At 47.1% G+C, this 13,160-nt stretch overlaps 1 protein-coding gene across 6 annotated transcripts in view; it reads right to left on the bottom strand.

The window, feature by feature from the left end:
• AHCTF1 (AT-hook containing transcription factor 1) overlaps positions 1–3,004 on the bottom strand; it is a 77,646-nt gene extending 74,642 nt beyond the window's left edge. For 2 of the 6 annotated variants that reach the window (XM_055324275.1, XM_055324274.1), the window contains exon 1: positions 2,649–3,004. In XM_055324275.1, the coding sequence (XP_055180250.1) occupies positions 2,649–2,988 (340 nt within the window). In that variant the 5' untranslated portion in view covers positions 2,989–3,004. Of the gene's footprint in view, positions 1–1,777; positions 2,027–2,648 lie in introns of those variants that run through there. The other 4 variants (XM_055324278.1, XM_055324280.1, XM_055324276.1 and 1 more) reach the window with 4 other exon arrangements.
• Between the last annotated feature and the right edge of the window lie 10,156 nt (positions 3,005–13,160).

A 13,160-nucleotide genomic window follows, 5' to 3' on the forward strand; every position in this document is an offset into this window, starting at 1 on the left:
AAAAAGATCAATAGTTGCCAGGGGTTAGCAGTGGTGGAGGGATGACTAGGCAGGACAGAGGATTTCTAGGACACTGGAAATACTCTGAATGATACTGTAATAGTAGATACGTATCACTATACATCTGTCCAAACCCATGGAATATACACCAAGAGTGAACCCTAATGCAAACTATGGATTTCGGTGATAACAATGTGCCCATGTGGGTTCAACTATTGTAACAAACGTTCTACTCTAGTGGGGGATGTTGATAATGGGGGGGGGGGAGGCTATTCATGAGTGGGAGCGAGGAAAGTGTATATACTAGAGCTCTCTGTACCTACCACTCAGCTCTGCTCTGAACCTAAAATGACTCTAAAAAATAAAGTCGATTTTTCGGGGTGGCTCAGTCTGCCTTCAGCTCAGCCAGGGTCCTGGGATGGATTGAGCCGGGAATCAAGATTCCCTGCTCAATGGGAAGTCCGCTTCTCCCTCTCTCTCTCTGCCACTACTCCCTGCTTGTGCCCCCTCTGTAAAATACATAAATAATCTAAAAAAAAAAAAAAGAAGAAGAAGAAGAAGAAGAAAGAAAGATATCACCACTGATCAGTATGAGGTCCAACTTATTTTTAAATATATATTGTCTTGGGACGCCTGGGTGGCTCAGCAATTGAGCATCTGCCTTCTGCCCAGGGCATGATCCTCGAGACCCGGTATTAAGTCCCACATTGGGCTCCCTGCATGGGGCCTGCTTCTCTCTCTGCCTGTTATCTCTGCCTCTCTGTGTCTCTCATGAATAAATAAAATATTAAATAAATAAAATAAATATATATTGTCTCAGTACTAAGAAATGAAACAAAATTCACGAAATTACTAGGAAAAATTTTATAACACAGAATGCCACAAATCAGTTGTGGGAAATACACATATCCTTGAAACAGCTGAATGCCACCACAGGCAAATAAAACCTCACCTAGAGGTTCAATAATTATATTGTAACATATATTGAATAAACATTTCTACAGAACATTTTGTATGCATTTTTACTTCTTCTGGGACTCTCAAAAGACAGAATTATAATGTATCTGTAAGCTGCCAGTGGACTCAAAAACCTCCAGCCTTTCAGTAGCTGCTCTTTCAAACCTAATTCAAACTTTTATTAATCTCCAAGTACTTTTAAAACATCACTGTGCTGTGCAGGAACGCAAGGGCACAAAGATGACCCACTTCCTGACCTCAGAGTTTACCTTCTAGAAGGAGATACATAATCAACCCTAGAATATCTGACAGTACATGGTACAAATGTGGTATACACGATGGGGGATAAAGGAAAATGAAAGAATGACTAGAAAACATGGCAGAGAATTTGAAATTTCAGAACTTGAATAAAGCAGGGATGGCGCTCCAGGCTGAAGGTCACATGCAAAGGAACACGAAAGCACATCTTCAAGAAAATGGGACGAGGAATGGGGAGGATTCTGGAACAGGTGAAGCATAAATCTGTGAGTAGTAGAGCCTGGACAGCAGAACAGGCACTGCGGAGACTGCTGACCTAGCCTAGCAAAGTCAGGCTTCGTCCTGAAGAAAGATTAGGAGGCGCTGAAAATTCTCACGGTCAGGAGAGAAAGAAACAATGTTCTGTTTCCTCTTAAATCAAGATGTGTCTATTTCCACACTGCTATAGAACAGTGTTCTAAAAATTTTTTCAAATCATCTGAGTTGTTTTGAGAACTGGTGACACCTTGGCAGCAGGTTACTGAAAAACACGATCAATAATTACAGTTTGGCGAGAACGTACGCAGCCTTCCCTGGAGCATCCCTCCAGCATTAACTGGACGCGCGGGCTTGTCATCCCCTGGCCTCTGACCCCGTCGGTCAGAACTACCGGCTCTTTAGGATATTTCGAGAATAAAGCGAAGTTTGGAGTTTCCAAGAGGCCTAGGTTTCCTCCTCAAGGGCCCAGGTTCTTCCAAACACTTCTCAAACGGCCGATGTGAAAGGGCGTAACCGCGAGTGGGGACCCCGCATGGACTTCGGGGGCGCTGCGAACAAACCACCCCCACCCCCACCCCCCACCCCCCAGCCCGGTGTCAACTAGTAACCAGAGTAATCGTCCTCGAGTTTGGGGTGGGGGCGGCTGGGGGAGCGGGACGGCGAACCGCAGCCGCTCCAAGGCCAGCCGGCCGCTCGCCGCTCGCCGCACCGCCCCAGCCCGAGCCCGAGCCCGAGCCCCAGCTCGGCCCCTCCCGCGGCGCCCACCTACCCGAGCCAGGCCCAGGAGCATGCGGAGCACACGGCGACCAGCAAGCCGCCCCGAGGCCCGGAGGGCTCGCCCGGGGCCAGGCCGGCCAAGGTCTCCACCGCCCAGGGCACGCCGCGGGCCCGGCGCGGAAGGTGGACCCCGCAACGCCGCTCCGCCGCCATGTGCCGCCGCTCGGTGGTTATGTAACCCGCTGCCCCGGGGGCTCCCGGGGCGCGCCGCCCCCCCACCCCCAGCCAACCGCGCCCGCCCGTCCGCCCTGCCCCGCCAGCCCGGCTCCCCGCCCCCCCGCCCCCGCGCCCGCCCCCGCCCCGGCCCCGGCCCCGCGCGGGGAGGCCCGCGGCCCTGAGGCCCAGGCCGCGCGGACCCGCCCTCGCGCGCCGGCCCGGCCCCCCCGCCCTTCCCCTACCTGCGCAGGGCGGGCGGCCCAATAGCCCGGCCGCCGAGTGCAGGCGCCGCGAGGCCGCGCGCGAGCTCCTCCCGCGCGGGTCCGTCACAGCATCTCCCAGGAGACACGGCCGCCGAAGGCAGGGCGCGCACGCCGCCGCCGCCGCCGCCGCCCCTCCAGCCTCCGCCCGCGACCTCGCCGGCCGCCGCAGACGCACAGCCCCGGGGGCGCCTCCGCCGGCTGCAGGCCGGCCCGCAGATCGGAGACGCCGCCGCCGCCGCCGCCCGCGCCGCGGTTCCGGGTCCTCCTCCCCGCGACTCTGCTTCCCGCGGCCCGCCGGCTCCGGCCCTGCTCTAAGCATTACCCCGGGCGCACCGACCGAGCCTTATAACCCCGGGAGGGGTGGGGCGGGGCGGGGCGGGGCGCGGAGGGGAGGGCAGCGGACGGAAAGGAGATCGCGGCGCCGAGAGCTGAGTTCTCGCGAGTGTTCCGGCCTCGGCGCCGGCTCCGCGGGAATTTTCAAACTCTCGCAGGAGGAGGAGGTGGGGGTAGGGAAAGGAAGGGAAGAGAAGCCTGCCGGGCCCGGGCTGGTCATTTACATAGAACTATCTTCCCCGCCTCCAAAGAGCGGCTGGGAGGCGGGGGGGGGGCGAAACTACAAGTCCCGCGATGCCTTGCGCGCCATCCCGCTGCGGCGGCCCGGTGCGCGTACGCGCGCGGAGCTGGGAGTGGTAGTCTCTGCCCGCGGTCCCGCCCGTGTGGGCGGGGCGGGGGCTCCTGTGGCGGGAGAGCGGCCGCCACGTTAGCGTGTGGCCCTTCTCGCTGGCGGCGTGGGGATGGTCTCTGCCCCCGTGGCTGGCGCGTCTGCGCTGGGGGCTTGTCTTCCCCGTGCTCCGACTCGTGGTGCCCGACGTGGGCGGACGGGAAACGCGTGTCTCCCCCCCGTGCGTTCGTGAATGCCCGCGCTCGCTTTCGCGGCCGCAGGTGTCACGCCGCCTTCTCTTATCTTTTTCCTAGTTTTACCCCAAATCTGTCTCAGCGTTTTGGTCGCCCCGGGGTTTCACTGTGGAATGTCTTTAATTTGCTGCTAATGTCTTTGGGGCTAGTCCCAGCCCCAAACGCGTTTCAAACAAATCGATGCCGACCCTGTCCCCGGTGGTAAACCCCGCTTCTCTTACCAGGAAAGTTTGTCCTTTTCTTTTATTGTAATGTGTGTTTCTTTGTTGACAGCAGCCTCTACACGCAGCAACAGATTTGCAGAGGTGCTGGGCTAATCTGGAAGGCCAGAATTAAAAGGGGTTTTTGGTTGTCTTACTTTTAAAAAGATTTTATTTACTTATTCGCGAGAGATGCGGAAAGAGGCAGAGACACAGGCAGAGGGAGAAGCAGGCTCCATGCAGGGAGCCCGATGTGGGATTCGATCCCGGGTCTCCAGGATCGCGCCCTGGGCCAAAGGCAGGCGCCAAACCGCTGCGCCACCCAGGGATCCCCAATTATTTTATTTTTTAAAGATTTTTTTTATGTACGTATTCATGAGAAGCACAGAGAGAGAGGCAAAGGGAGAAGCAGGCTCCACGCAGGGAGCACGATACAGGTCTCGATCCCGGGTCTCTAGGGTCACCCCCTGCGCCAAAGGCAGGCCCTAAACCGCTGAGCCACCCGGGCTGCCCCTGTCTTCATTATTTTAAATAGACCTTTTCCAACACATCACTGGTCTGGCAAATGTGCTGATTTATGTGGTGGCCTTGCCCCCCCCCCCCCATACGTCCTTCTCTGGCACCACTTTGTGCTCCATCCATGAGTACTGAACTTCTAGGTAGTTGTAGACATGAGTTCTCAACTCTGAGACCTCAGGAAAATCAAGTGATCTCTCTGGGCTTCAGTTACCTGTAGGGCAAAGGAGACTGGATTTAGAGGATTGATTCATCAGACAGACCTCTATTAACTTTTCTCTAAGGGCTCACCGGTTGTAAAATTCAGAAGACTATTTCCTCATACTTACACAGATTAATTGACTTTCTAAATCAGATTTTATTTTATTTTTAAAAATCTATTAGAGAGAGAGAGAGCACAAGCAGGGGGAGCAGGAGAGGGGGAAGGAGAAGCAGACTCCGCACTGGGCAGGGAGCCTGAGGTGGGGCTCCATCTGAGAATCTGAAGATGGTGACTTGAGCCGAAGGCAGATGTTTCACAGACCCAGCCACCCAGGTGCCCCCTAAATTAGATTGTAATCTTTCCTTCCATCATCCCCAGCAGAATGGTTTCTGTATGGTTACCTATAACCATACAGAATGGTTGGGTCATACCATACAGGTAGGACCCATCCTACCTGTCCTATTTTATTTCCCTCATAATTCTAAGGATCCTTTTCTTTCTTTAAGATTTTAATTATTTATTTATTTATTTATTTATTTATGAGAAACACACACACAGAGACAGAGAGGCAGAGACACAGGCAGAGGGAGAAGCAGGCTCCATGCAGGGAGCCTGATGTGGGACTCGATCCCTGGACTCCAGGATCACACCTTGGACTGAAGGTGGCACTAAACCACTGAGCCACCCAGGGATCCCCTAAGGATCCTTTTCTTTACTCAGATGAGAGAGCAAAAGGCAAGCTGAGGGCAAAACGTGAGCTGATGCCCCACAACCCCCATTATATATATGTGTATATAAAAGATATTCCTCAGGCAGTAGTAACTGCCTAAGAACCAGCACAAGGCTAAGGGAAAACAAATGGTCTGCTGATAAAGATCATAGTCATAGAGGATCTGAAACTCCACTATACTATGTAACCATCTTAATAATTTACAAGAAAAAATTTTAATAACAGACTTCCAGGAACCTATAGACTCCATCTCCTGGATCCCTAACGTCACCTTCACCTCCATAGGAAAGAAAACCCCGTGTGATCAGAATACAGTTCTTTCTGCCCATGAGTCCTGTCCCCATGCTATAATAAAAACACCTTTTGCACCAAAAATGTCTCGAGAATTCTTCCTTGACCATTGCACTTGATGATCTCACATCAGCTATCCTCCAAACATATTCCTGCCTTTCAGTGTCTCCCAGCCTCTCCCTTAATCTAAATCTCAGCATCCCTCGGGGTACAGCTCAAGCCTCTTTTCTCTCCCAAATCTTCCCTTCAGCTTTAGCCCACATTCATTATTAAGAACTTGCACTGAAAATTATGCTAACTGCATGATTTTATGTCTGTTTCCCTGTTTGCCTCCGACTCCCTCCCTCCCCCCACAACCCCCATCATCCTGACAGCAGACTGTATGTCACACTTTTTAATGTTACCCTCATAACGGCTAGTTGCTTATTTAAATTCCTTTTGAAAACTGAATCTTCACTTTAAAGCTCCCTTCAACCCTTTTTCGTCTTTTTCAGTCATTTAAGCAGATGGCAAATTGATTTGTTAGCTTCAAGAGACGTTAATTATTAAATGGGGGGAAAATCTGAGTCTGGTAATCAAATGAGTTTGGGAAAAGCTGATTGAATAAAATCAAACATTTCTCTTATATATACTTCACAACCTTTAATAGGCTTGACATTTCCCCAAAGTTACATGACAGTGGACTCCATTTATATTCTTAGATCATCTGGCCTCATGGGTGTTCCCCAGAATGGACCTTGGTAACCCTGGCTTCAAAGCTTTCCCTTCCTGGAGGAAGCACTCTGTCCTGACAACAATATAGTAATTTGGAGTCAGAACTTGAACTTGGGTTTTAATCTTTTTCTCTACTTTATGGCAACCTGACTTTAACTGAATTACTTTCATCTCTGAACCTGTTCTCTCATCTGGAAAGAAAGGAGAACGTTACTTCCTTCCCTCGTACGGCTCCTACAGAGATTGAAGAGAAGCATGTGCCCATCTCAGAGCTTCATTCCCTTTCTATCTATATAGTCAATAGGTTTGGGGGTGGAAAAAAAAAAAGCCTACAAAATGGTAATGTCTAGTGTGGACCCTCCCTCATATTTCCATTTGGAATGTTTTAAGAGGTCTTAGTATTTCAAGACCTCACCACATCCTGGGAGCAACAGACAACCATGTGATTTCAGAGATCTTAGAATTTCACTGAAGTGCTCGATTTACATCTTGTTTGTTTTACAAAGAAATCGGTGGGGGTGGGGGACTTTCCTACTCGAACAACAACAAAGGGAGCTTTTCTGTCTCCAGAGGAGGCAATCCTCTGTCCTTAACAGTTACATTTTCGTTATTATTGTAGAGATTATTGGTTAGAACGAATGTTGCCTCACCTTTGACTTTCCCAATTGACAATTAGCTTAGTGAGTGAAGAGTCCTATCTTTCTTGTTCCCCACTCTGCTTCCAGATGCTGACTGGATCCCAAGATCCCCGGGATCGTGACCTACCTGAGCCAAAGGCAGAGTCTTCACCAACTGAGCCACCCTGGTGCCCCCAAAATCTGTATATATTTTCCCTGAAACTATCAAGCTTCTGAATTCTCTGTTCCTTAATCCCCAGAAAACACCATTAATAATGGATCTTGAAATTCTACCACACGCTCACTATCATGTGAGCTTTTTTTTCAACCTTTGGTTTTTCGAGATTCACGATTGCCTTATAGGATTGTTATACCAGATTCCAGAGGGCATGTAACAGCTACAGGCTTCTTTTAACCAGTGGTGTTGCAAGTATTGCTCATAAGTCACAAATGTCTCACTTGTCCCAACTCCTGCCTCTAAGGAAACCCAGCTAGTGGGCTCTACAGAGTTGAGAAGTGACGGACCAAGCACAGCCAAGTCTGATATTCCATTGAGGGGATAGGTCACCCATTTTAACAGTTGCTTTGTGCCTACTTTATTGGCTTCTCAGCCTTACTTTTTCTCATGAACTTATTTTCACCCCATCGAGCTTGCATGTCCTATAGGAACTGTGACGTTTACACAGTGCTTTAATTTTCAAAGTGTTTTAAATTGCTAGTCAAAACAATAGCTCGGGGCACCTGGGTGACTCAGTGGTTGAGCGTCTGCCTTTGGCTCAGGTCGTGAACCCGGGATCCTGGGATCAAGTCCCACATCAGGCAGGGAGCCTACTTCTCCCTCTGACTGTGTCTCTCCCTCTCTCTCTATGTCTCTCGTGAATAAATAAATTAAATCTTAAAAAAAAAAATAGTTCTACATGGTTTAGATTATAAACTGTAGATTTTTTCCTCATTTGCCTTTTCTGATCTTTGCTCCTTCTTGGGTATTTAGTACGGTTTTTTAATAAACTTCAAGAAGATTTGTTGGATTTGATTAGAAAAGGGCGTAGGTGACGTAGTATCCATTTTTTACCATGAAATGTCTGTGAAAATCAAAACAAGATGTTCACTAGGATGCCCTAAGTGGAGAGCTGGCAATGGAATGTCCAGGATAAAGTTCAGCATACCCTAGAGCATTCTTCTGAAAATAAGTTTAAATATAGAAGACCTGTAGGGTTTAGAAGTGAAGTATTTATTAGCAGGCCACAGAATTCCTGGTTGGTAGAGAAAACGATACAGAACTTAAGTAAAATCAAAATTACATCCTTAAGATTCTAAATCAGAACTCTCAAGTAGTATTGTTCAGTATAGTTTTGTTTCAGTTCCCTGTCATTCATTCATTCATTAGTCTGTCCATCAAATACTTATTGAAAGTTTGTAGTAGGCTGGTGGTTACTCAAGGCACTGTGGATACAAACAAGCTTGTTAAGACCAGTATCTGTGTCCTTCAGCAATGCAATGAGGACAACATAATGAAAAGAAAAATTACCTTTCGTTTCAAATATTTTTTAGGGGCATCTGGGTGACTCAGTGGTTGAGCATCTGCCTTCAGCTCAGGTCATGATCCCAAGGTCCTGGGATCAAGTCTCACATGTCTCCCTCTGCCTATAGTCTCTGGCTTTCTCTCTGTAGTTCTCATGAATAAATAAATAAAATCTTAAAAAAATAAAGAAATATTTTAAATAAAATCTCATTTAAAATTTTTATTTATTTATTTATTTATTTATTTATTTATTTATTTATTTATTTATTTGAGAGAGAATGCACATGTGTGGACAAACAGGAGAAGGGACAGAGGGAGAGAAAGAATCCCAAGCAGACTGCTTACTGAGGCCAGAGTCCAACACAGAGCTCAATCCCAAGGCCCTGAGATCACAACCTAGCCGAAATCAATAGTTGGATCCTTAACCAACTGAGCCACCTAAACCCTCATTTCAAATCAAAGAAAAGCTATGACTCTTAAATATCTTGTTGATAGTTTAATGAATACTCAGTGTCCTAGTTAGTCATAGGTATATTTTACCTTCACATCCTGGTTTTGGTCAAGTCATGTATTCAATAGATTTGGTCGGGTCACAGACCCATTTTCCATCAGTTGGACAAGAGGCACTTTAAGGAAGGCCTGCCACTTTTATGTTTGGTGTGTTTTTGAAAGGCAGGTCTATAATTCCAGATTTCTTTTGTTTGTATAATTCTACATTCTCTTATTTAAAGAATCTAGTTTTGGGATCCCTGGGTGGCGCAGCAGTTTGGCACCTGTCTTTGGCCCAGGGCGCGATCCTGGAGATCCGGGATCGAGTCCCACGTCGGGCTCCCGGTGCATGGAGCCTGCTTCTCCCTCTGCCTGTGTCTCTGCCTCTCTCTCTCTGTGACTATCATAAGTAAATAAAAATTAAAAAATAAATAAATAATCTAGTTTTATTTATTCATTTTTTAAGTAGGCTCCACACCCAGCATGGAGCCCAATGCAGGGCTTGTACTTATGACTCTGAGATCAAGACCTGAGTTGAGATCAAGAGTTGGACACCCAACTGACTGAGCCACCCAGGAGCCCCTTAAAGGGCCTAATTTTAAAGTTGGATAACTACCCTTCGTTACCTTTGCCACAGATTGCGGACATGAAAGTGTAATATACTGGGAAAATTTCAGGTATTAAATATAATCCAATGCTTTGATTAAAGTATGAGTAACAAAGCTCCTTTTTGCTATACATTGTTCCCACAGCGTTTATGTTTTTGTATAGTTGGGAGGTTTTTATATTCTCTGGGCTATTGCTACAGCCACTCATGCAATCTTTTAATCCCATGTCAGACAAATATATGTTGCATTCCAGCTTTTGAAAAAGACACTTGATAAATCTTTAGTAAATAAGGCTGGGGAGCTATCTCCTCAGCAGGGTAGAGTGGAAGCTTTAACTTCCTTATAAGAAGAGGGTGAGGAGTGACACAGCAGAGCCATAGTAGAAGAATCCCTGTCTCTTTGAGTTAGAGTTCAAAGATTAGAAAAGAAGATCAAGAGTGTCTTGGCTTAAAGATCATGAAGATTTCTCCCCCACCCCCAAAATAAAAATAAAAATGCAGATCATGAAGGGGGTGCCTGGGTGGCTCAGTCAGTTGAGAATCCAACTCTTCATTTCTGCTCAGGTCATAATCTCCGTCATGAGATCAAGCCCCATATCAGACTTGGAGCTCCGTGGAGGGTCTGTTTGAGATTCTCTCTCTCCCCTCCTCTGTCTCTCCTCCCACTTGTGTGCTCGATCTCTAAAATAAATAAATAAAATCTTAAAAAAATAATTAAAAAATAAAGATCATGAAGATTTCAAAGAATAAAATATACTCCCACTGATACTATAAGACTTGGGTGGGGGCAGCCCGGGTGGCTCAGTGGTTTAGCGCCGCCTTCAGCCCAGGGCATGATCCTGGAGACCTGGGATTGAGTCCAATGTCCGGCTCCCTGTGTGGAGCCTGCTTCTCCTTCTGCCTGTGTCTCTGCCTCTTCTCTGTGTCTCTCATGAATAAATAAATAAAATCTTTATTTTTTTTTACATTTTTTTTTAATTTTTATTTATTTATGATAGAGAGAGAGGCAGAGACACAGGCAGAGGGAGAAGCAGGCTCCATGCACCGGGAGCCCGACGTGGGACTCGATCCCGGGTCTCCAGGATCGCGCCCTGGGCCAAAGGCAGGCGCCAAACCACTGCGCCACCCAGGGATCCCTAAATAAAATCTTTAAAAAAAAAAAAAGACTTGGGTGGACTCATGGGGCAGAACCATGAAAGGATAAAGTGATGCGTGAAAACGAACTGGTGGACTTGGGTATGATTCTAGCTGATTTGCAAACTATTTGTTCTGTACAATAAATCTCCATAAATCATTCGATGACAGTTGTAGGTGGGTCCTTAAGAACCCAGTGACTTTGTTGATGATATTTAGAGTCATTTCTTTCCTTTGCCTATTTTTGCTGGCACAATTCAAACCTGTGTATTGTCAGCCTCCTGGAGAAGAGGAGATCTGAAACTGTGGCTCCCAACTTCACGTCAGCCTTTGCATCCCCCAGACTATCAGGCCCACAGGCCAGCACAGCCTGGGCACATCCTGCTCTAGACCAGCATCAATTCAAACACAATGGGGGCAGGGTCTCTAGCACGTAGTTGAAAGTAGCATTCTCCTGAGAATATTCTTGAAATGTGAAACACTTTGGGGAGTAGTGTGTTAAAACACAAAAGCACTGGGGCACCTGGATGGCTCAGTGGTTGAGCTCCTGCCTTCAGCTTAGGTCATGATCCCAGGGTCCTGGGATCAAGTCCTGCAACAGGCTCCCTGCAAGGAGCCTGCTTCTCCCTCTGCCTATGCCTCTGCTTCTCTCTCTGTGTCTCTCATGAATAAATACATAAAATCTTAAAAAAACACACACACACAAAAGCATCAACTTCGCAGGGAGCCGATGTCCATCCTGATGACCTATGCTACCTTTGCTACCTGTAGCCATGAAGAAAGACCTTAAGCTGTCCAAGGCTCCATGTCTTTGTTATGAGGATTATGTGTAAAAACATGCAGTTAACTTTGAGCTTCTACCAACTATTTGCTGTTGCTGACACTTTGCCTGACATCAGATGACTTATTTAAAGAACAATGTGTGACGATACGGAACATGTTTCTCTGATGTTTCAGATGAATTGTTCTTCATGAATATCAGGCTATGGTCCATCACTCTATTTAGATTTTTCTTCTAGGCTACTAGTCATTGATTTTTAATGTTAACCCATTCAATGTATAATTTCATATATTAATCATAGGTCACCAGAGAGAGAGGACCCTCTGAAATTACCTAGTCCAGCCTGTCTCAATGGGATTTTTGCTTGAAGTCATGTTTAATTTCAGCAAGCCTAAACAAGACAACCCACAGGGTTACGCAAACAAAATAAATAAAATCTATTCTCCTGCCCACTTTCAAACATCAACAAGGGTAATTAGACAAGCAACAAAACACAGTTGAGATATGAAAGAGAAACAAAGCATTTTTGGCTTAATGAACTAGAATGAAAAAAAATCTCGGGCAGCCCTGGTGGCTCAGCGGTTTAGTGCTGCCTGCAGCCTGGGGTGTGATCCTGGAGACCCGGGATCGAGTCCCGCATCGGGCTTCCTGCAGGGAGCCTGCTTCTCCCTCTGCCTGTGTCTCTGCCTCTCTCTCGCTCTCTCTGAATGAATAAATAAATAAATCTTTAAAGAAAAAGAAAAAAAGAAAAAAAAAGAAAAAAATCTCCATAATTGCTCCTACTATTGGTGTACTGGCAGCAAGTTAACGGAAGGGATACTCAGGACAAACCGATGTTGCTATTTGCACTTGTTGACAAGCTGGGTGTCTTGACACAGGACAAAGAGTGCTGCATTACAGCATCTCTGGCACTTTCTGATTACTTTTTATTAATCATCTTCCTGACCACACTGAGAGCTTTGTTAGCACAGAGGCAAGGGCTCTGTCACTTTTTCCACAACACTCCTCAAAGAACATACCATCTAGTAGGCATTCACTTTTTTTTTTTAAGAAATGAATGAATACGTTTTCTTTTCTTTCTTGGATTTGGAGAGCAAGAAAGAAAAAAAGATAGAGATATCTGTCCGTAAAAACAAACATGGGGAAACTCTCCCTTTACCGTCAATGAGAATTAGATGCAGGGAGAGATGTGCTTTTAATTTGCAGCTCACGTGGACACAGCCACATTGGTTGGGTGGGCCGGGGAGGATGCACTTCTTGCTTGAAGCACAGCCTCTGCTGGGCTCTTTTAGGGCAGCTCACAGTCCACACTGAGGCACTCTGTGGGTGCAGGTTATATGGCGACGCTCCACTGTTTTGGAATGAAGACTTATCTCAAGTAGGGAAGTCTTCCACTATTCCTGTTTTGAGTTCTTAGTGCTCTGAGAAGCTTGAGGTGATCACAAGATGAGAGAAATCTAAAGCTATGCCATAGTTCCATAAATACAGATGTTTTCAATTGTTTGTTTTTGTTTTAGCTCATTTTCTTTCCCCTACAAGTGAGCAGTGGAAATGGCAAACCCTTCCCACCTACCAGGCCAGGCATCATCCTCAGTCCCCTGCTTTCAAGCCCTGTGGCTCTCCTGACCCCATCTCCCTACCCCCCGCCCCCACCCCACCACTGAGCACCTGACCACCTGAGTGCTTCCCGACATTTCCTAGGCCTACGTACAATACCGCTGCATGACAGTCTCCTGTGGACACCGCAACATTTTCCATCTATTTCCTACAACA

Source organism: Nyctereutes procyonoides, unplaced genomic scaffold (assembly GCF_905146905.1).
Source record: "Nyctereutes procyonoides isolate TBG_1078 unplaced genomic scaffold, NYPRO_anot_genome, whole genome shotgun sequence".
Taxonomy (NCBI): Eukaryota; Metazoa; Chordata; class Mammalia; order Carnivora; family Canidae; genus Nyctereutes; species Nyctereutes procyonoides.